The sequence below is a fragment of the Pelodiscus sinensis genome, chromosome 3, assembly GCF_052426305.1.
Source record: "Pelodiscus sinensis isolate ZL-2025 chromosome 3, ASM5242630v1, whole genome shotgun sequence".
NCBI classification, from domain to species: Eukaryota; Metazoa; Chordata; order Testudines; family Trionychidae; genus Pelodiscus; species Pelodiscus sinensis.
Genome location: NC_143054.1, coordinates 155,110 through 176,817, shown reverse-complemented (window position 1 = coordinate 176,817; position 21,708 = coordinate 155,110). Strand labels below are relative to the sequence as shown.

General features: G+C 60.1%; 1 protein-coding gene across 2 annotated transcripts in view; it reads right to left on the bottom strand.

Annotated features, from left to right (window-relative positions):
- Positions 1-137: 137 nt before the first annotated feature.
- Positions 138-21,708, bottom strand: part of SLC30A3 (solute carrier family 30 member 3) — a 31,580-nt gene continuing 10,009 nt past the window's right edge. For both annotated transcript variants that reach the window (XM_075916293.2, XM_075916292.2), the window contains 5 exons: positions 21,056-21,209; positions 18,955-19,156; positions 14,441-14,546; positions 6,012-6,146; positions 138-5,778 (listed from right to left, as the gene is read on the bottom strand). In XM_075916293.2, the coding sequence (XP_075772408.2) occupies positions 5,633-5,778; positions 6,012-6,146; positions 14,441-14,546; positions 18,955-19,156; positions 21,056-21,209 (743 nt within the window). In that variant the 3' untranslated portion in view covers positions 138-5,632. The remainder of the gene's footprint in view (positions 5,779-6,011; positions 6,147-14,440; positions 14,547-18,954; positions 19,157-21,055; positions 21,210-21,708) is intronic.

Here is a 21,708-nt window from a genome sequence, read left to right as displayed (position 1 = left end):
ACTTATGGCATGTGTGCTGTACCTTGCCGACCCCTGTTCTTGAGCGCCTGGCTTGGCCCCAGGGCAAGGGTGCTGCTTGCCCACTCTGCTCTGGCTAGTGGGAATATGTCTATTCCCAGGGTGGGCACCCCTGCGAACGTGGTGAACATAAGAATGGCCAGAGTGTGTCACACTGAAGCCATCTAGCCCAGTGTCCTGTCTGCCAAGAATGGCCAATGCCAGGTGCCCCAGAGGGAATAAACATAACAGGGAATCATCAAGTGATCCCCCTCCTGTCATCCATTTCCATCCCATGACAGATGCCAGGGACACCATCCCTGCCCATCCTAGCTAATAGCCATTGATGGACCTGCCCTCCATTAATTTATCCAGTTTTTTTTCATGACAGCCTCTGTCTGGCAAGGAGTTCCACAGGTTGACTGCACTGCATGAAGAAAAACTTCCTTTTGTTTTTTCTTTAAAACCTACAGCAATCACTGGCCTGGTGCCCATGCTCTGCTTACTGCCTTATGGCCCCCCTCTCCTGGTGGTCCCTTTCAGAGTTTGGGGCCTAGCTTGCTGGCTGGGATGGGGCAGTTTGTCATCCTCCCCCACTGTCTTCTCTCTGCATGTAGCCAGCCCACAAACAGCAGCAAAAATCACTGAGGGCTTGTCCAGGCAACAGTTTATTGGAGTCCTTGGTGTTTTCTCTGCTGCCTTAATGTTTGGACACAGGTTTCTTCACACAAGGTAAATGCAGTCCTACAGCCACACACTGATGTACAAAAGGCCACGCAGGGTGTCAGACACTGATACACGTACAATAAGGGCTGCAGCCTGACACATGGGCCAGGCTGGGTGATGGATACTGACACACGTACACCAGGTGCTGACAGGCTAGGTGGGGCAACGGACACAGACACGTACAGCAGGGGCTGACAACCTGACATACAGGCTAGGCGAGGCGACAGACACCGACAAAGCCATAAAATGGGTTGGGACACCCCAAGCACCAGTACTTTGGAGGTTGGGGGGGATGCTAGGTAAAGCGAGGGCATGAAGGCATGAAAAGCCACAAAGCTGGGGTTGCTCCAGAGCCAGTTCCCTCCATGGCGTGGCCAGGGCAGCCCCAGAACACATAGGCCAGAGCCCTGCTGAGCTCTCAGAAAAACATCCTGTCTGGAATGAAAAATGGGCATCGTGACCCCAGGAGTTGGTTCCAAGGTTAGTTCCCCTCCCTATTAACCCTTTATCTCTTAGTTCCAGTCTGACTTCAGCTCCCTTCCCTGCTATCCTGAAGAGCAGTGATCAAACAAGATGCTATCTCCTGGGTCTAAGCCGCTCTTCAACCCCTTTGCAAGCTTGAGTCTGTCACTATCTGGCAGATTTTTCTAATTCTCTTGGCTCTTCTCTGGCCCTCCAATTTCCCAACCACAGCTGGACACAGGATCCCAGCAGCAGTTGCACTGGTGCCAAATACAAAGGTAAAGTAACTTCATTACTTGTAATCAAAAGCCTGTTTGTGTGTACCAAGTTGGTATTGGCTCAGCCACAGCATCCCTCTGGGAGCATCGGTGGTCAGAGTAAAGGTCCATCTGTCAGTGTCCTGCCTTCCAACAGTGGCTGATGCCAGAAGGCATTAACAACAGGGAATCAAGTGATCCATGCCTGGTGCCCACTCCCAGCTCCTGGAAGACAGAAATGTTGGGACAGCCAAAGCATAGAGCTGCCCATCTTGGTTAATAGTGATTAATGGCCCTATTCTCCAGGAACATACCGAATTCCTTTATACTTTTTTCACCTCACAACATTCCCTGACAAGGAGTTCCACAGGTTGCCTGTGTGCTGTGTGAAGAAACACCACTTTGGGTTTGTTTGAAATCTGCTGCCTATTAATTTCATTGGGTGACCCCTAGGTCTTGTGTTAAGTGAAGGGGTAAAGAACATTGCTGTAGTCACTTTCTCCAGGAGCTGAGCAACCAGAAGATTGGGCCATGAGGTGATATACAGGCAGGGTTGGGACAGCGGGAGGTGCCCCTCTCTGCTGCAACCCTGAACACCTGCATGTCCCTTGATAGGCTGCTGCACAGCTTAGAGCAGTGGTCTCCAACCTTTTTACACCCAAGATCACTTTTTAAATGACAGACCAAGCCAAGATCTACCGCCCCGCCCTCTCTATTCTCCTCCTCTCCATCACTTGCTATCCCCAATCCTTATACTGCTGCTTTTTTTTTTCTTTTCTGTAGGAAGAGGTTTTTCCAACATTTGGCCTGTCTACACTGGACCAAATGTCAGAAAAAAACCATTCTTTTGGAAGCCACCTTATTCCTTGTGGAAAGAGGAATATAGGGGTGACCAAAAGAGCCTGTTTGTTCTTCCACTAAAAAAGCGGAAGAACAAACGCAACCCTGGATTCAGAAGAGTTTTTCTGGGATATCTCCAGAATCCTGAAAAACTCCTGCAGTCTAGCTGGACCCTTACTGTGTTGAGACAGGATGTGTAGGCTCTGGGGTGGGAATGAGGGATTTGGGTGTGGTAAGGGGTGAGAGGTGCAAGCTCTGGGAGGAAATCTGGATGCAGGAGGAGGTGGAGAAGGGGACACTGGCTGGGCAGTGTTGGGATACTAAGCAAGTCACAGGCTTGTGGATGTGAGGGTGCAGGAATTTGGGTTGGGGTATGTGAGGGGCTGAGGGCAGGGGGTTCCAGTGTTTGATAGGCTCAGATCTAGGGTCTGGGGAAGGGGGAGTGCAGGAGTGGTTGTGGCAAGATGGGGGGAGCTTGGCCCCAATTGGGGGTTTGTTGGCCAGGCTTCATTTTTAAATAGAATACTATGTTAAACAGAAAAAGTTTCTGCATTGTCTTTATGAGAATGGCAGGGAACCTGCCTTGAGTCAGGGGTCACTGACCCATAGAAAAGTCATTTGGGAGCAGGGGACACAGTACTGGGGAGGAGTGCTAGTGGGTTCTGGAGCAGGGAACAGGGTGCCAGTGGGGGCAGGGGAGAGGAGGCAGGGTGCCAGGACAGGTTTCTGCAGCAGGGGACAGGGTGCTGGGGGGGACAGGTTTCTGTAGTAGGAGACAGGATGCCAGAAGGAACTGGTTTCTGCAGGAGGGGCAGGGTGCCGAGGGACAAGTTTCTGCAGGGGGGGCAGGTTTCTGCAGCGGGGTCGGGGGGCAAGGGAAAGGGAACAGGGGGCCAGGGGACAAGTTTCGGGCAGAGGAGAGGGAACAAGGTTGGGGGCAGTGAGTTCCCTACACCAGCCACGGAGGGAAGCCTCCAACCCGCGCTCCCTCCGGACTGACCGCAGGGCAGCCGGGCTGGAGCGAAGAAAAGCGGCTGCCTGGCCAGCTGGCCATGGCGCTCAGCCAGGGTGCCACCAAGCTCCACGTGGACAGGCACAGAGGGGAAGCCGCCCAATCAGCTGGAGCGCAGTTCAGCCTCCTCTGGGCTGAACGCCACAGCCAGCAGGCCAGGCAGCTTCTCCTCTGCGCCTCTTTTCTTCTCTCCAGCCCAGCTGCCCTGCGCTTAGCCCAGGGAGACTGCGCCTAGCTCCAGCTGTGAAAGCCACAGTCAGCTGGCTGGGGTATTTCAGCTCTCCCGACCTCCCAGCTCCCACCATTCCTCGCAGCTACTCACCTGTGTTGTTGCTCAGTGAGTAGCTGCTCCTCAAATGAGGAAATCTAATGTAAATGTACTGCGCAGGTGCGCAGTTCAGAGAGAGCTCAAGAGCTACTCTTAGAGCCCCTGAGATCTACCGGTAGCTCACGATCTACTGGTTGGTGACCACGGGTTTAGAGGGAATGTTGATTCATGATGCGTTTGGTTTTAGCTGCCCCTTCCCCAACGATTCCTCCCATCGTTAGTGTTCTCTGGCTGCTGCTGCCGCCACCCTGTTTTGTGAGATCCCTTTGTGCACTTCACAGCCTGCTTGGGCCTTAGCCACAATAGTCTGTGCAAAGGCACAGACATGACTTCACCCCGATAAGCAGCTGTGGCTCCTGCAGCAGGTGGGACTGGGGCTTGCTGGCCCTGGCTAGGATGGGCTGCTTCCGTAGCTGGGCAGCAGGAATCTAACTTCCTTCATCCACTTCCCCCTTGGTTGGCATTGGGGCCACAGACTGCCCTGGGATCCCCCTGCAGCAATGGGGCCACAGGCCCTGCTGGAATCACCCCCCCATTCTTTGCAGCCCCAGGAGCAAACTTTACTGTGGATCTAGCCTGCAGCCCCCACTGCCCTGGCCCTCTTCTTGCTGACAGCCCCCCTGTGCTGCCAGGAGATCTATGGGAATCCAGGCCCCCCGCTCATGCTGCCATGACCCGAGGCTTCTGGCCAACAGCAGCACAGTGCCTGGGACTTGGTGGAGGGGCAGACGGGCTGCGGATCAGGCAAGGGGAGATCAGGCCTGGCCATGAGAGTGGGGAGGTCAGGTGCTGCTTAGAGGGCTGAGGTCTTTTCAGAGCTTACCCTGAGCTCAGGAGCCTTCCACTCTCTCCCCCGCAAAGGGCCTGGGCTGCTGGCAATGGGATGAGGCTGTAGGGCTCTAACTCCCCTCACAGGTGGGAGCCTGGTACAGGGCCGGGTGTGCTGTGGGAGTCCTGTGGCAAATTCACCTGCAGTAACTGACCCTTGGCATGCTTGGTACAAGGTCTGGGCATGCCATCAGACTGGAATTGGAAACGGGCAACAGAAGAGCTTCTCGCGGCGGAGAGATCACTGGGCATGGAACAGGTCAGCTTGGAAAAGATGCTGGAGGTGGGGATGCTAGAGGGCAGTAACATTGCAGCTGGTGTGGAACGTGTAAATAGGGAACTGCTGTTTATGCCTTATAGCACAAGCACTACGGATCCCCCAATGACACCAATAGGCAGCAGGTGTAAAACAAACAAAAGGAAGTTCTTCACACAGTCAACCTGTGGAACTCCCTGCAAGAGGACGTTGTGATGGCTAAGACTCTAATGGTACTAGTAAGGTCATGGAGGACAAGTCCATCGATGATATTGGCCGGGCAGGGCGGTCCCTGTTCTGTTCATTCCCTCTGGAGCATCTGGCACTGGCAGCTGTTGGCAGACAGGACCTGGGCTCCATGGCCTCGTGATCTGACCCGGTGCAGTTGTTGCTATGGAAGGAGCAGGACAGAGCCCTGCAGCATTTGGCAGTGATTTGTGCAATGCAGGGTGAAGGCACCACCACGAACAGCATCAGAGTGCAGAGCTGGCCCAGGGAGGCTGTTGCTCTTAACCCCGCAAGGGGCTCTCTGCATCTCATCTCCCTGTGCAAAGACAGGCTGCCTGAATAGGCCCCAGGCTGGTGGCTGGGCAGCTTCCCCCCTTTCTCATGAGCTTAGCAGACAGAGGGAGAAGGGTCTCAGCATGACCGTTATGCTTCAGTGGGGGGAAAGAGGGAGGACAAGGTGGCTGCAGCAGTCCTGTGGCTCTCCCCCAGCCCATGGAGGATAGCCCCTGGGTCAGGATGGGTGGGGCTTTTGGCACAAGGTACATTGTGCCCTATTGGCAGTGGGAGAGCAAAGGCCTGGGCTGCAGGAAGCAGCACCACAGCCAGCTGGCTGCCCATGGGGGCTTGCCAGGCAGAACAGAGGCTGGGAGCTGGAGTGTCTGGCTCCCAGTGCTGTGGTGTGGCTGCATTCCCAGCGCTCAGTCCCAAGGGTCCTGGCACTGGCAGCAAGCTGCCATGTCCTCCAGGTACCGCTCCACCTGCACCGTGCATGAGATGAAGCCAAAGGAGCTCTGCAGCTGGTTGGTGGCTTCCTGCAGCACTGCCTCCATGTCCACACCGGCATCTGCAAGCAAAGGGGGCAGCCCAGCCCTTGTGAGCAGCTCTTGGGGATGGCACCTGCAGGGACCAAGAATTGAGGGGTGGGGCCTGCAGGGACCATGCATTGTGGGGCAGAGCATGCAGGGGCCATGTCCCTGGTGGGGTGGAAGGCAGAGCCCCCATTCTAGTTGGGACAGGAGGCCCCACAGCTGGTATCCCTCTGGCAGGAGAGATGGTCAGGGGGGTGGGAGCACTCACCAACAGCCAGATGCACAGACACCACATGGTGGCTAAGGGTCAGGGCCCAGAGGTGCAGGTTGTGGGCGCCCTTCACCCCCTTCACAGCTAGCAGCACATCCTTCACAGCGCTGAACTCCAGGCCCCGTGGTGTCCCTAGTGCCAAGAAATGAAGGTGAGGCCTGGCCCAGCTCAGCTCCTGGGGCTCAGGCAGGCAGCCCTGCTGGCCTGGCAGGGCCCCGGCCTGACAGAAGCACCCCAGTGCTCTCTGGGGCTGCTGCTTACAGTCCTGGGGGCGAGAAGCCTGGAGCAAGCTCTGGAGGGGCTGTGGGTCCTGGGCAGGGATGGGTTTGCAGTGGTGCCAGTGGCTCAATGGAGCTTGGTCCATGCTCCACTTGCACTCCACCCTGAGACCCTGCTGGCTCCCTCTGCTGCCCTCTGGCCCCATCCACCTGCTCCTCTGCCCCCTCTCCCTATGCTGGATCCCAGGGCCCCCCCAACCACCTGTGGAGCCTGCCTGCCTGTCTCCCCAGAGCCGAGCTGCCTGGGACAGAAACCTGGTCAGTCGCAGCCAGGTGTGGGAGAGGGCATAGTTGGGGGCTGGGCTGGGTCACTCCAGGCAGGTGCATCCCCAGGGGACTGGGCTGGGGCAGGCCCTGGCTTGGCTGATCACACCACTCCCAAGGGGCTGGAGCTGTGCTGGTGGTGCTGCCTGGCAAAGTCACCTCCCAGCAGGACCTGGGGTCAGGCTAACAGGTCTGGGGGCTGCAGCATGCCTGGGGGTCACTGCTGGGGCTTTATACATGGGCCGCTGACTGATGGACTTGTCGGCTTGTTTCCAGCCACTGGCTTTAGCTTTCCCTCTTTTCCCAGGTCAGTAGCATCTGGGCTTTTCTCCCCAGGGCATTGGTTGTTTGGTACTAGGTTGAGGAACCCAATGTGTGCCTCAGTTTCCCTCCATGCTTTGCCTTGCTGCCCAGTGCCCCAGAAGGTAATTGTGCAGTCCCAGCTCTGGCAGGGAAGCCAAGACCAAAGGGAAGGTGTCAGCTAAGTGCTGCCCTCTACATAGTCTTGAGCCCACCCCTGGCCTGAGCAAGGAGCCAAGCAGGGACTGCCAGGCGCCCATAGCAGCTCAGCTGGCTGACTGCATTGGCTTGGCCTACTGGGTTATGGCTTGACCTTTGTTTCTCTGTGTTTACCCAGAGGCCTTTGTGGCACTATATCCAGATGACTAACAAACTCGGCTCTGTTTGGCAAGCCCAGCCGGGGTCAGTCCCTGGGGTATGGGCCAGGCTGTGACTAACACTTGCTGGGCAGTGCTCCGTGCAGGAGCCCAGCGGCTCAGTCTGGGGATGGGGGGCACATGCTGTACCTATGGTAGCTTGCCAAGAGCCACAGCCTGACAGGGTGGGCCACTAGAGGTTTGATGGGAAGGTTGTCTGGGATAAGGCAGTGATTGCTGGGGGTGGGGTATCAGGGTTGTGCTTGGGGAGATGCTAAGGGCAGGAGCAATTTCTGTGGCGGGAAGCTGGGGGGATGCTAAGGGCAGGAGTGATTCCTGTGGGAGGAATGTTGGGTAATGCTAGGGAGTCATGATACTGGGGGGTTGGGATATTGCGGTAATGCTGGCATGCAGGAGGTCAGGGTGGTGTAGGGGTGATGATGGGAGGTGGATTTTCAGGGGATGGTTCTTGTGGGGTGGGTGAGAGGTGACCAGAGCCTAGGAGAAGTGCTGTCTTTCAGAGAGATGGGGATCATTTGGGCATGCCAGACAGAGCCACACCTGTGTCACAGCAGCCTGGACTGCATCCTGACTTGCTTCTCAGCGCTGCCCTTGGGGCCCCCCAGACTGTGGCTGGCAACTAAAACCCAGCTGTGACAAGTGGTAATTTTCTGCTATTTTCACAATGCCCATGTGTGCCTCAGTTTCCCAAGAGCGTTGCACTGCTCCCCAGGAGTGGGCTGGGGATGGTGTTGGCTTGCAGAGAAGGCTAAACACATCACTGCCCTGCTTGGCTGGAATGACCAGAGTGAGCATGGAGCCATCTGCTGGAGTGACCTAGAGACCCAATGCCAACCCCAGTGACAGGCCTTGAGACTCACCAGGGAGGGGCCTGGGACTGCCTGTGGAACACAGTCAGAGGTAGCCCAAACATGGCTAGCACTGGGCTCATCGGGATGGACTTGTTTAGCCTTCACTTCTCTGGCTGCAGTGCTTCCATGGGCCAGGTGGCTAGTAAATCTGCCTGTGTTTGCAGCGCTGGAAGGAGGCCACGTCTGTCCCTACGGGTCTCGCTGCCTGGAACTCACAGGGAAGTGGGGGGTGAGGGGAGGAGGCTGCAGCTCTGAGGTCCAGTCTGGGTCACCCTGGGAGAAAGGATAACCCCGGAGGGGTCTGGCCTACTGATGGGCTCCTCCCCAGGGTTGTCCCCAGGCTGGGCCCAGAGCCCATGGGTCTGTGGCAGGGGTGGGATGCTGAATTCACAAGAACATGGGCGTCAATCCAATGCTGGAGCAGTGCTGGCCACGCCCCACCCCTCCCTGCCTCCAACTGCCACGTGGAGCTGCTGGGGAACGTCTGGTGGGGTTCAGGCCAGTTCCAGGGTGGCTACAGGGAGCCTCCTCAGGAGCGCCCCTGAATCTGCATGGCATAGACACAAGGCTCGAATGACGCTCATGGGCTCTCCCAGAAGCCTGCAATTCCATCCATCCCACCGACTCCAGGCGGTTGCCAGCTCTGCGCTGCAGTGACCACGCCACGCAGCTTGCCGTGCTCCTGCTGCTTGCTTGCTGGTTTCTTCTGCGGCTCAGCCCCCCCTCCCTGCACCTTGGCCCAGGGTGGGCAAAGTGGGCTTCCTCCTTGCTGCCCCTTCTCCTCTTTGCCCTCTCCCTGTGTAGTTAGCTCCCCCCTTCACTAGTGTGTGTGGTGGGGGAGGGGTTGATTTCACTTTCCCAGCTAGGGTTGTCAGGTGTCCGGTTTTGAACCGGATAGTCCGGTATTTCAGCTTTCTGTCTGGGAAACAAATTGGAAAAATCCGGACATAGAAATGTCCGGTATTTTCTAATTACATTTTTATTTTCATGAGTATCAGTACGTAGTTGCGTACTGCCAAGCGTGTCTACCAGCCAGGCACTACGCAACTACGCAGTGGAGAGGAACGGGGCTAGATGGAATCCCCGGGGCCAGACTTGCCCATGCACCCTGCCAGGACCGAGGGGCTGGTTCCCCTCTCTTGCTGCCCCGCCCCCTGGCCAGCCCTGGTCCAGCGGCCGGTTCCCCCGCTCTCCCCAACCCTCTCCCGGCCAGCCCTGCTTCCCACCGGACGATTTCCCCCCAACCCCCTCCTGGCCAGCCCTGCTTCCCACCGGACAGTTTCCCCCCAACCCACTCCCGGCCAGCCCTGCTTCCCACTGTCCAGTCCCCCCATCTGAGATCAAGTGTGTCTGGTATTTTTTTTTTTACTCATCTGGTAACCCTATTCCCAGCCCCGTTGCTACTGAGCCTGCTGCTGGGGACTCTTCTCCCCTGGCCCTCTCCCCACTTGCATGCGCCATAGTCCCCCTCCCTCTTGACAGTGTGTGTAGTGGTGGTGGGGATGCCTAGCTCAATGCCCCTGCAGAGAGAGCTGTCTGGTCCCCTCCCCTTCTTGCTCTCTCCCCACAGGCTTGCTGCGTTCTGTGCCAGCAGTGGAGTTGGGGGGTGAGGTGTGGGGAAGAGGCCATGGGGAATGAGGGGAGGGGGATGGAGAAGCAAAGGGGATGAGGAATCAGGGGGTGGGAAAGGAGTCTGGCATGCAGTGTCCCCTCAGTAGCATGTGGAGCTCCCTGGTTAAGCAGACCCATCTAATCCTCTCCCTGACAAGCCCAGCTCCCCTACACCTGGACTCATCCAACAAGCCCCCTACACCCACAGCCTACTGAGCCCCAGCAAGCTGCACCTGGACCCTACCCCATCAAGCTCCACTTTCCCAGTACCTGGGCCCCACACCAAGCCCCACTTTCCCTTGACTCCTCCACAGAGTCCCATTGCCTCCTACGCCAGATCCCCCCACGAATCCCTGTGCATCCAGCTCTCCCACTGAGCCGCCTACACTGGGATCACCTCCAATAACCCTGCACACTTGGCTCATGCTGGGCCTGCCCAACCACACCTGCCACGCCTGGCACAGGGGCAGGGCCAGCCCTCACACTGTCTGGGTCAGGTGCAGCCTCACTGCCAAGTTCCTGTACGGGGGGAAGCTGGGATTTCAGGGTGATCACCCCACCTCAATGCAGCCAGTGGCCTGTGCTCCCCTCTGCTAGAAATGTCACGATCTGGGGCTTTCTTAAAGGCCTTCCTGTCACAGCCGTCCAGTGTGACATTTATCAGAGGGGTAGCCGTGTTAGTCTGAATCTGCAAAAGCGACGAGGAGTCCTGTGGCACCTTATAGACTAACTGAAGTGTAGGAGCATAAGCTTTTGTGGGCAAAGACCCACTTCGTCAGATGCATGTAGAGGAAATTTCCAGAGGCAGGTATAAATATGCAGGCCAGGATCAGGCTGGAGATGACGAGGTGGATTCAATCAAGGAGGATGAGGCCCACTTCTAGCAGCTGATCTGGAGGTGTGAATTCCAAGACAGCAGAAGCTGCTTTTGTAGTTAGCAAGCCATTCACAGTCTTTGTTTAATCCAGAGTTGATTGTGTCAAACTTAAAGATGAACTGTAGCTCAGCAGTTTCTCTTTGAAGTCTGGTCCTGAAGTTTTTTTGCTGCAGGATGGCTACTTTTAGATCTGCAATTGTGTGTCCAGGAAGATTGAAGTGTTCCCCTACAGGTTTTTGTATGTTGCCATTCCTAATATCAGATTTGTGTCCATTGATTCTTTTACGTAGGGACTGTCCAGTTTGGCCGATGTATATAGCAGTAGGGCATTGTTGGCACATGATGGCATATCATGGCTCATGCTGTGACATTGGGACCCATCATTTAAGGCTTGTTTGCAAAGCGAGTATTTCCACTGATTTTTGTTATGAGACAGCAGATGAGGAATTTAATTATCCTGCGTCTTAGTTTCTTCATCTGAAAAAAGGGATGCTACTAATATTTGCCTGCCTCACAGGACTATGTGTGAATTCATTGGTCTGGGTGTGGTGTTTGGGAGTCATCAGATGGATCGTGCTGAGAAGGGCCATTTTGCAAAACGTGTTTTACAATTTTGAAATCTTTCTGCTTCATTCGTGCAGTAGCCGCTGCTCCTGGATTGCAGGAGAATTTCAGGTTGGGACTTTATAGGATGACGCCTGTCCTATAAAGTGATGTGATGCTGGAGCAATTTGCTGGAGGCAGGGGCAGTGAGAGCAGGGCCCCACCAGGCCTCCCCGCCATCACTTTTCAAAGGGCTAGTCAAAGATGCAGGTAGGCCGGCCAGCCTTATGCTGTGTGGGAGGGCTGGATCATTTGTGGCAGCAGGTCCCCTGTGCTGGCCTCCTAAGTGGGACTGGGCAGAACAATCAACGGCCCAGAGGAATGGATCCGCCTCCCCCTAGGCCAGAGGAGCCCTTCAGAGATTTCCCACAGGTCAGCAGTGGCCTGAGCCGGGGCAGTTTGTGGTGTTTTTTACTTGTTCAAATTCTGTGATGGACAAGGCAGGGGCGCACCTGGTTAGGGAGGGCAGTGATCTTGAGTGGTGGGAGCCTGAGGAGAAAGGGGTGTGGAGGGAAGAAAGGGGATAGAGGGAGGACGGACGTGGTGGCAGGAAGGAAAGAAGTTATTGGCAGGATCGGTCTCAGCTCTCTTCAATGGTTGGGAGATTTCATGTTCCTGGTGAGAACAGGACCAGGGATTTGGTTCTGTTCCCCCTGGGGATATTGGGTCTGCCAATCTGATACATAAAGCTGGCACCACCATGCTGCCTCAGTGGGACATTTTACCTCCTTGGTTCTGTGAGCTGAACCAGTGCTGCTGTTAAAGCAGTAGCCAGCCTGGATTTTACTGGCATGGCCCTTGGCAATTCTTAGTCACTGTTGGAGGTGCTGTGGCAACAATCAACATCGGAAGCTTCACTTGTTTGTGTGAAGCAGTGAAAGTGGGGTGGCAGCTTCTGCAGCCTGATTCCAGCCATTTTCTTCCTATCTGGGGGCAAATGCCAGCTTCAGGCGAGGCCTGACACCTTGTTTGACTGTGAGGAAAGGACCGAGATTTCTCAACGAGCTTTAACTGCTGCTTGCCATTCTGTGTTTCCTGGGATCAAGGAGAGGGGTTTGGGGCATTTGCAAGCTGCCTGCATGTCAGCTCTGATGGTATCTAATAAACCTGTGACTGACATTTCTTATTCCCAAATTTAGTACTGTTAATTAGGTACCTTCTGCATGTCTTCAGCCTGTTAATTTCATTAGGGGACCCCTAGTTCTTGTGTTATGTGCAGGGGAAAATAACACTTCCTGAGTCACTTCCTCCACACCGGGCATGATTTTTGTAGACCTCTCTCAAATCTCTCCTTAGTTGCCTCTTCCAAGCTGAATGGTTCCTTTTTAATCTCTCCTCGTAGGGAAGCTGATCCAAATTTCCACTCGGTTTTGTCATCTTCTCTGCTTCTTTTCCCCATGTACCTTTTTTGAGATGGGGGCAAATAGAACTGCTTGCGATATTCAAGATGAAGTCATACCATGAATCTACATAGTGGCATTATGGTTTTTACAGTCTTATCGTTGGTCTTTTTCTTAAGGGTACCTACTTTTGGGGTTTTTTTGATGACCGCTGCACAGTGAGCAGCTCTATTCAAAGAACTAACCACAATGACTCCAAGATCTTTTGAGTGGTGCCAGCTCAATTATACCCCTTCATTTTGTGTGTCGAACTGAGATTGTGTTTTCCAATGTGTGTAACGTCGCATTTATCAGCATTGACTTTCATCTGCCATTTTCTTTCCGTTTCCCAGTTTTGTGAGACCCCTTTGTAGCTCCTTGCAGTCTGCTTTGGACCTTACTGTTTGGATTAATTTAATATCCTGCGTGAACTTTGCCAGCTCACCCTTTCCAGACCATTTCTGGGTATGTTGAACAGCACTGGGCCCAGAGCAGATCCTTGGGGACCTCCTACTATTTACCTCTTTCCACAGGGGAAACTGACCATTTATTCTTACTCTTAATTCCTTGCCCTTTAGCCAGTTACCAATCAATGGGAAGACCTTCCTCTTATCCCCATAACACCTTACTGTGCTCAATATGAGCCTTTGGTTAGGGACAATGTCAAAGATTTTCTGAAAGTTCAAGATACACTATATCCACTAGATCTCCCTTTTCCACCTGCTTGCTGGCCTTCTCTCAGAGTTCTTGTAGCTTGAGGTATGATTTCCCTTTGCAAAAGTCACATTGACACTTCCCAACAAATTGCGAAGCAAAGTGGAGCTCTTCTGTCCTGCTCTTTATAAATGTGATGCATGCCTCAACTTCTCCTATACGTTGTGTTGCCACCCCGTGGGGGGAAGGGATACGTTTGTTCTCAGCAGGGACACTGAGAAGAGACCCTAGCAGGAGAGCAGAGGCCTCAGGTGTGCAAAGTGGGGTCCATGTGTGCTCTAGAGGAAGCTGGCATGCTCTGACCGTGGAACTGACGAAGGATAGGGTCAGAGAGAGCTGCGGACCGTGGCCATGCGGCTCATGCCAGCTTGGCTGGTGAACTGTGGCTAGCCCAGCAGCTCTCCTCTTTTCCTGACGGCTATGCCTTGTTGGAGGCAAGTTTGTCTTGCACCCCGTGTTTCACCACAGTGACAAACAGTGCACTTACAAAATCAGACCTAAAACTACAGGCGTGACTCAGCACCCTCTGACTGACAAACTGCTGATGCCTCATTGTTACCGCGGGATTAGAGATGCCTATTGTGCTGCCATTTCAGCGTACAGCATGTAGACCTGTAGAAACAAGGCCCGGCTTGGAGGACAGTCGAGTCTCTGCTGACTTCACTCGGGGTTTATGTAGCCTGCTGTACATAGGGAGCTGAGTCCATGTCCCCCTGGTATGGGCGGCAGGTCTCTCATAGGGGTGAAGCAAGAGGCTGGAGCCCAGGGGACCAGGCTGGAAGGCACTGGGGCCATGTGGCTGACCCCGAAGGGCGCTGGCTTGCTGAAGGGCTCCTTCAAGGACCTTGTTCAAAGCCCAGACTATGCGCCTCCGGTGGGCAGGTTGCCGAAGGGCACGAGAGCAGGGCTTGGTGGGCGGTGGGGAGTAGAGGGGTGGGTGGCTTGGGGGCCAACAAGGGGCTTGGTGCGATCTGTTGAGTTGTGTCACTGCAGCTCAGAGTCTTTCTGGTTTACACAACAGAGAAACTGTCCAGCTCCCCTATTCCCTGTTCATTGAAACCCTTTGCAAAGCCTTGACCCCTGCCCTCTCAGCCTCCATCCTGCCCTCTAACTGCTCCTACCACTGCCCTCCCGCAATGTGGCATGCCCGCTGTGCCCCCACCCCAGCTCACCTTCCATGAGGACCCGGAAGACGTCCCTGAGGATGGTGAGGGTGGAGCCCAGCACGAAGATGGAGAAGAGGAAGGTGCTGATGGGGTCTGCAATCTTGTATCGTGGCTGCAAGGGGCAGGTTGGGATTACACCTGGCCAGGATGCCCAGGGCCTTTAACAGCACCACCCTGCAAGGCGTACAGACCTGGGCGTGGACTCCAGGATCTGCAGCCCAGCCCCACTGGAGGGAGGGGGGCATGTGGCACTTCCTTGGGGCTGGGTGCCAGGGTCCCAGCAAGGGGGCCTATTGGGTCTCGGTCTAGACCCTCTGGGCAGGTGCCATTTCCCCCCAGGCCACAGCCAGCCCCCAGAGTCCCCAAGACAGGCGGGAGGTGCAGTACAGATGCTGGCCTGCTGCCAGTGGGGACAGAGCACCCCCGACCCCCACCCCGTGGCTGTCCCCTGTGACTGCAGCTCTGCTGGGAGCGGTTCTTTCCCACATGACAGGTTACTTTCAGAAAATGCCATTATTCACAGCTCCTGGCCTGTGGCCCCGGGGCACTGGCTCCTTCCTGCCATCCCCTGCAGCAGCCCCAGCAGGGCGAGAGCAAGGAGCAGGCCACAGGCTCTCAGGTGCCAGGCCCATGAGTGGGGCACACAGGTGTTGGCTGGACAGTGACCCCACTGATTTGGCCCCACAGTGGGTGGGATGTGGGGGTAAAGAGGTTACAGAGAGAGGCTGAGGGAAAAGAGGCATGGATGGGGCAAGCAGGGCGTAGCGAAGGACTCTGGGACAAGCTAGGCAGCAGAGGGAGGGCCCTGGTTAGGGGCGCAGGGCAGAGCAGCAGAGGGAGGGCCCTGGTTAGGGGGGCAGGGCAGGGCAGCATAGGGAGGGCCCTGGTTAGGGGGGCAGGGCAGCGGAGGGAGGGCCCTGGTTAGGGGCGCAGGGCAGAGCAGCAGAGGGAGGGCCCTGGTTAGGGGCGCAGGGCAGAGCAGCAGAGGGAGGGCCCTGGTTAGGGGGGCAGGGCACGGCAGCAGAGGGAGGGCCCTGGTTAGGGGGGCAGGGCAGCGGAGGGAGGGCCCTGGTTAGGGGCGCAGGGCAGGGCAGCAGAGGGAGGGCCCTGGTTAGGGGGGCAGGGCAGGGCAGCGGAGGGAGGGCCTTGGTTAGGGGCGCGGGGCAGGGCAGCAGAGGGAGGGCCCTGGTTAGGGGTGCAGGGCAGGGCAGTGGAGGGAGGGCCCTGGTTAGGGGGGCGGGGCAGGGCAGCGGAGGGAGGGCCCTGGTTAGGGGCGCGGGGCAGGGCAGCAGAGGGAGGGCCCTGGTTAGGGGCGCAGGGCAGGGCAGAGCAGCGGAGGGAGGGCCCTGGTTAGGGGCATGGGGCAGGGCAGCAGAGGGAGGGCCCTGGTTAGGGGCGCAGGGCAGGGCAGTGAAGGGACGGACAGCCTTGGTTAGGGGCACAAGGCAGGGCAGCAGAGGGAGGGCCCTGGTTAGGGGCGCAAGGCAGGGCAGCAGAGGGAGGGCCCTGGTTAGGGGGGCAGGGCAGGGCAGCAGAGGGAGGGCCCTGGTTAGGGGCGTGGGGCAGGGCAGCAGAGGGAGGGTCCTGGTTAGGGGGGCAGGGCAGGGCAGCAGAGGAAGGGCCCTAGATAGGGGCACGGGGCAGGGCAGCGGAGGGAGGGCCCTGGTTAGGGGCGCGGGGCAGGGCAGTGGAGGGAGGGCCCTGGTTAGGGGCGTGGGGCAGGGCAGCGGAGGGAGGACCCTGGTTAGGGGCGTGGGGCAGGGCAGCGGAGGGAGGGCCCTGGTTAGGGGCGCGGGGCAGGGCAGCGGAGGGAGGGCCCTGGTTAGGGGCGCGGGGCAGGGCAGCGGAGGGAGGGCCCTGGTTAGGGGGGCAGGGCAGGGCAGCAGAGGAAGGGCCCTAGATAGGGGCACGGGGCAGGGCAGCGGAGGGAGGGCCCTGGTTAGGGGCGCGGGGCAGGGCAGCGGAGGGAGGGCCCTGGTTAGGGGCGTGGGGCAGGGCAGCGGAGGGAGGACCCTGGTTAGGGGCGTGGGGCAGGGCAGCGGAGGGAGGGCCCTGGTTAGGGGCGCGGGGCAGGGCAGCGGAGGGAGGGCCCTGGTTAGGGGCGCAGGGCAGGGCAGCGGAGGGAGGGCCCTGGTTAGGGGCGCGGGGCAGGGCAGCCGAGGGAGGGCCCTGGTTAGGGGCACAGGGCAGGGCAGAGCAGCGGAGGGAGGGCCCTGGTTAGGGGCATGGGGCAGGGCAGCAGAGGGAGGGCCCTGGTTAGGGGCGCAGGGCAGGGCAGTGAAGGGACGGACAGCCTTGGTTAGGGGCACAAGGCAGGGCAGCAGAGGGAGGGCCCTGGTTAGGGGCGCAAGGCAGGGCAGCAGAGGGAGGGCCCTGGTTAGGGGGGCAGGGCAGGGCAGCAGAGGGAGGGCCCTGGTTAGGGGCGCGGGGCAGGGCAGCAGAGGGAGGGCCCTGGTTGGGGCACGGGGCAGGGCAGCAGAGGGAGGGCCCTGGTTAGGGGCATGGGGCAGGGCAGCAGAGGGAGGGCCCTGGTTAGGGGCGCAGGGCAGGGCAGTGAAGGGACGGACAGCCCTGGTTAGGGGCGCGGGGCAGGGCAGCAGAGGGAGGGCCCTGGTTAGGGGCGCGGGGCAGGGCAGCAGAGGGAGGGCCCTGGTTAGGGGCGCGGGGCAGGGCAGGGCAGCAGAGGGAGGGCCCTGGTTAGGGGCGCGGGGCAGGGCAGTGAAGGGACGGACGGCCTTGGTTAGGGGCGCGGGGCAGGGCAACAGAGGGAGGGCCCTGGTTAGGGGCGCGGGGCAGGGCAGCGGAGAGAGGGCCCTGGTTAGGGGGACAGGGCAGGGCAGCAGAGGGAGGGCCCTGGTTAGGGGGACAGGGCAGGGCAGCAGAGGGAGGGCCCTGGTTAGGGGGGCTGGGCAGGGCAGGGCAGCAGAGGGAGGGCCCTGGTTAGGGGGGCAGGGCAGCAGAGGGAGGGCCCTGGTTAGGGGGGCAGGGCAGCGGAGGGAGGGCCCTGGTTAGGGGCGCGGGGCAGGGCAGCAGAGGGAGGGCCCTGGTTAGGGGCGCAAGGCAGGGCAGCAGAGGGAGGGCCCTGGTTAGGGGCGCAAGGCAGGGCAGCAGAGGGAGGGCCCTGGTTAGGGGCATGGGGCAGGGCAGCAGAGGGAGGGCCCTGGTTAGGGGCATGGGGCAGGGCAGCAGAGGGAGGGCCCTGGTTAGGGGCGCAGGGCAGGGCAGTGAAGGGACGGACAGCCCTGGTTAGGGGCGCAAGGCAGGGCAGCAGAGGGAGGGCCCTGGTTAGGGGCGCAAGGCAGGGCAGCAGAGGGAGGGCCCTGGTTAGGGGCGCGGGGCAGGGCAGCAGAGGGAGGGCCCTGGTTAGGGGCGCGGGGCAGGGCAGCAGAGGGAGGGCCCTGGTTAGGGGCACGGGGCAGGGCAGTGAAGGGACGGACGGCCTTGGTTAGGGGCGCGGGGCAGGGCAACAGAGGGAGGGCCCTGGTTAGGGGCGCGGGGCAGGGCAGCGGAGAGAGGGCCCTGGTTAGGGGGACAGGGCAGGGCAGCAGAGGGAGGGCCCTGGTTAGGGGCGCGGGGCAGGGCAGCGGAGAGAGGGCCCTGGTTAGGGGGACAGGGCAGGGCAGCAGAGGGAGGGCCCTGGTTAGGGGGACAGGGCAGGGCAGCAGAGGGAGGGCCCTGGTTAGGGGGGCTGGGCAGGGCAGGGCAGCAGAGGGAGGGCCCTGGTTAGGGGGGCAGGGCAGCAGAGGGAGGGCCCTGGTTAGGGGGGCAGGGCAGCAGAGGGAGGGCTCTGGTTAGGGGCATGGGGCAGGGCAGCAGAGGGAGGGCCCTGGTTAGGGGCGCAGGGCAGGGCAGTGAAGGGATGGACAGCCCTGGTTAGGGGCGCAAGGCAGGGCAGCAGAGGGAGGGCCCTGGTTAGGGGCACGGGGCAGGGCAGCAGAGGGAGGGCCCTGGTTAGGGGCGCGGGGCAGGGCAGCAGAGGGAGGGCCCTGGTTAGGGGCGCAGGGCAGGGCAGTGAAGGGACGGACAGCCTTGGTTAGGGGCGCGGGGCAGGGCAACAGAGGGAGGGCCCTGGTTAGGGGCGCGGGGCAGGGCAGCAGAGGGAGGGCCCTGGTTAGGGGCGCGGGGCAGGGCAGCGGAGAGAGGGCCCTGGTTAGGGGGACAGGGCAGGGCAGCAGAGGGAGGGCCCTGGTTAGGGGGGCAGGGCAGCGGAGGGAGGGCCCTGGTTAGGGGCACAGGGCAGGGCAGTGAAGGGACGGACGGTCTTGGTTAGGGGCGCGGGGCAGGGCAGCAGAGGGAGGGCCTTGGTTAGGGGCGCGGGGCAGGGCAACAGAGGGAGGGCCCTGGTTAGGGGGGCAGGGCAGCGGAGGGAGGGCCCTGGTTAGGGGCACAGGGCAGGGCAGTGAAGGGACGGACGGTCTTGGTTAGGGACGCGGGGCAGGGCAGCAGAGGGAGGGCCTTGGGTAGGGGCGCGGGGCAGGGCAGTGAAGGGACGGACGGCCTTGGTTAGGGGCGCACCGTACCTCCACGTAGATGATGATGGCAGCAGTCAGCACCCCGAGGCTTTGCAGCAGGTCCCCCACTACATGCACGAAGGCGGCGCGTACGCTGGTGCTTCCAGGCAGGGGGCCCCTAGGTGGCTTGCAGCACCCAGGACTCTCCATCTTCTCGTAGCCCCGGCCGTGTCCGTGGCCCACAGATGTCTGGTGCAGGATGTAGGCCATGCTGGGGGAGGTGGGGCGGGTGAGCTGGTGGCTGACGGGCCCAGAGCTCCTGGGCCACAGCACCAGCAGCCTCTCTTCCCACCCACTCCCTATTCCAGACTGGACAGGTGGCACCACCATGGCAGGCACAGCAGGAAGGGCGAGGCAGGGGGCTGTGACAGGAGCTGGGCAGAGGCAGGAGGGGTGATGTGGGAGGCAGATGAGGCAGAAGGGGTGAGGTGGGGGCTGTGACGGGGGCAGAGGCAGAAGGGGTGAGGTGGGGGCTGTGACGGGGGCAGAGGCAGAAGGGGTGAGGTGGGGGCAGTGATGGGAGCAGAGGCAGAAGGGGTGAGGTGGGGGCTGTGACAGGGCAGAGGCAGAAGGGGTGAGGTGGGGGCAGTGATGGGGGCAGAGGCAGAAGGGGTGAGGTGGGGGCTGTGACAGGGCAGAGGCAGAAGGGGTGAGGTGGGGGCAGTGATGGGGGCAGAGGCAGAAGGGGTGAGGTGGGGGCTGTGACAGGGCAGAGGCAGAAGGGGTGAGGTGGGGGCTGTGACAGGGCAGAGGCAGAAGGGGTGAGGTGGGGGCAGTGACAGGGCAGAGGCAGAAGGGGTGAGGTGGGGGCAGTGATGGGGGCAGAGGCAGAAGGGGTGAGGTGGGGGCTGTGACGGGGCAGAGGCAGAAGGGGTGAGGTGGGGGCAGTGATGGCGGCAGAGGCAGAAGGGGTGAGGTGGGGGCTGTGATGGGGGCAGGGGTGAGGTGGGGGCTGTGATGGGGCAGAGGCAGAAGGGGTGAGGTGGGGGCAGTGATGGGGGCAGAGGCAGAAGGGGTGAGGTGGGGGCTGTGACGGGGCAGAGGCAGAAGGGGCGAGGTGGGGGCTGTGATGGGGGCAGGGGTGAGGTGGGGGCTGTGATGGGGGCAGGGCAGGGGCGAGGTGGGGGCTGTGACAGGGACAGGGCAGGGGCAAGGTGGGGGCTGTGATGGGGGCTGAGGCAGAAGGGGGTGAGGTGGGGGCTGTGATGGGGGCAGGGCAGGGGCGAGGTGGGGGCTGTGATGGGGCAGAGGCAGAAGGGGTGAGGGGGGGCTGTGACGGGGGAAGAGGCAGAAGGGGGTGAGGTGGGGGCTGTGACGGGGGCAGGGCAGGGGCAAGGTGGGGGCTGTGATGGGGGCTGAGGCAGAAGGGGGTGAGGTGGGGGCTGTGATGGGGGTGGGGCAGGGCAGGGGCGAGGTGGGGGCTGTGGGGGGGCAGGGCAGGAGTGAGGTGGGGGCTATGACGGGGGCAGAGGCAGAAGGGGGTGAGGTGGGGTCAGTGATGGGGCAGAGGCAGGGGCGAGGTGGGGGCTGTGATGGGGCAGAGGCAGGGGCGAGGTGGGGGCAGTGATGGGGGCAGGGCAGGAGTGAGGTGGGGGCAGTGATGGGGGCAGAGGCAGAGGGGGTGAGGTGGGGGCAGTGATGGGGGCAGGGCAGGGGCGAGGTTGGGGCTGTGACGGGGGCAGGGCAGAAGTGAGGTGGGGGCAGGGCAGGAGTGAGGTGGGGGCTATGACGGGGGCAGAGGCAGAAGGGGGTGAGGTGGGGGCAGTGGTGGGGGTAGGGCAGGAGTGAGGTGGGGGCAGTGATGGGGGCAGAGGCAGAAGGGGTGAGGTGGGGGCTATGACGGGGGCAGGGCAGGGGCGAGGTTGGGGCGGGGCAGGGGTGAGGTGGGGGCTATGACGGGGGCAGAGGCAGAAGGGGATGAGGTGGGGGCTATGATGGGGGCTGGGCAGGGGCAAGGTGGGGGCTGTGATGGGGGCAGGGCAAAGGTGGAGGTGGGGTGGAGTGGGTATCGGGCAGGAATCTGGGGGTGCAGGAGGGATCTTGGGGGGGGCAGGGCTCTGGGGATGAGGTCAGGGACACAGAGGTGGGGAACAGGGCTGGGCCCACGTACATGATGTTGACGCCCACAGCGCAGGCAGAGGTGGCCAGCATGGCCCGTGCGTCGATCTCGTAGTTGTCGCTGATGATGCGGGCGGAGGCCAGGTACACCAGGACTCCAGTCACCACCCAGATGGACAGCACCGAGGCCAGGGCACCCAGCGTCTCTGCGGGCACAGGGTGCTGGTCAGAGGGGACAAGAGCAGTGGGGCAGAGGGAGTGGCCTTGGCCAGCCCACTATGGTCCTTGGGGAGGCAGGGGCTAAAGAGCTGTTTGTGGTGTCCACTGCTGCAGGGATGCTGGTAATGTCTGTGGGAGGCCCTTCTGTGCCTCAGTTTCTCTCTGTGCTTTGTGCTGCTGTGTACATGATGCCTAGGGCAGGAGACGGTGCCAGGGCAGCCTAGAGCCACTCCAGGGGGCCATTAGGCCTGACGTGAACCAGACCCCAGCAGACAAGAGGGGATGAAGGCCTGGCCCCACCGATGGGAGAGCCTGACAGAGTGCTGCAGAACCATGGAACAGCTGTGACAGGAGCTGAGTCGGGAGCTGGGCTCACAGAGAGGTGGTCGCTCTAACCTGCTGGCTAGGAATCCATGGCTGCCTTACTCCAGAGCATGGCACTAGCCAGCTGGACCGGTCTGGGCTCTCATGTCTCTGGGCCAAACC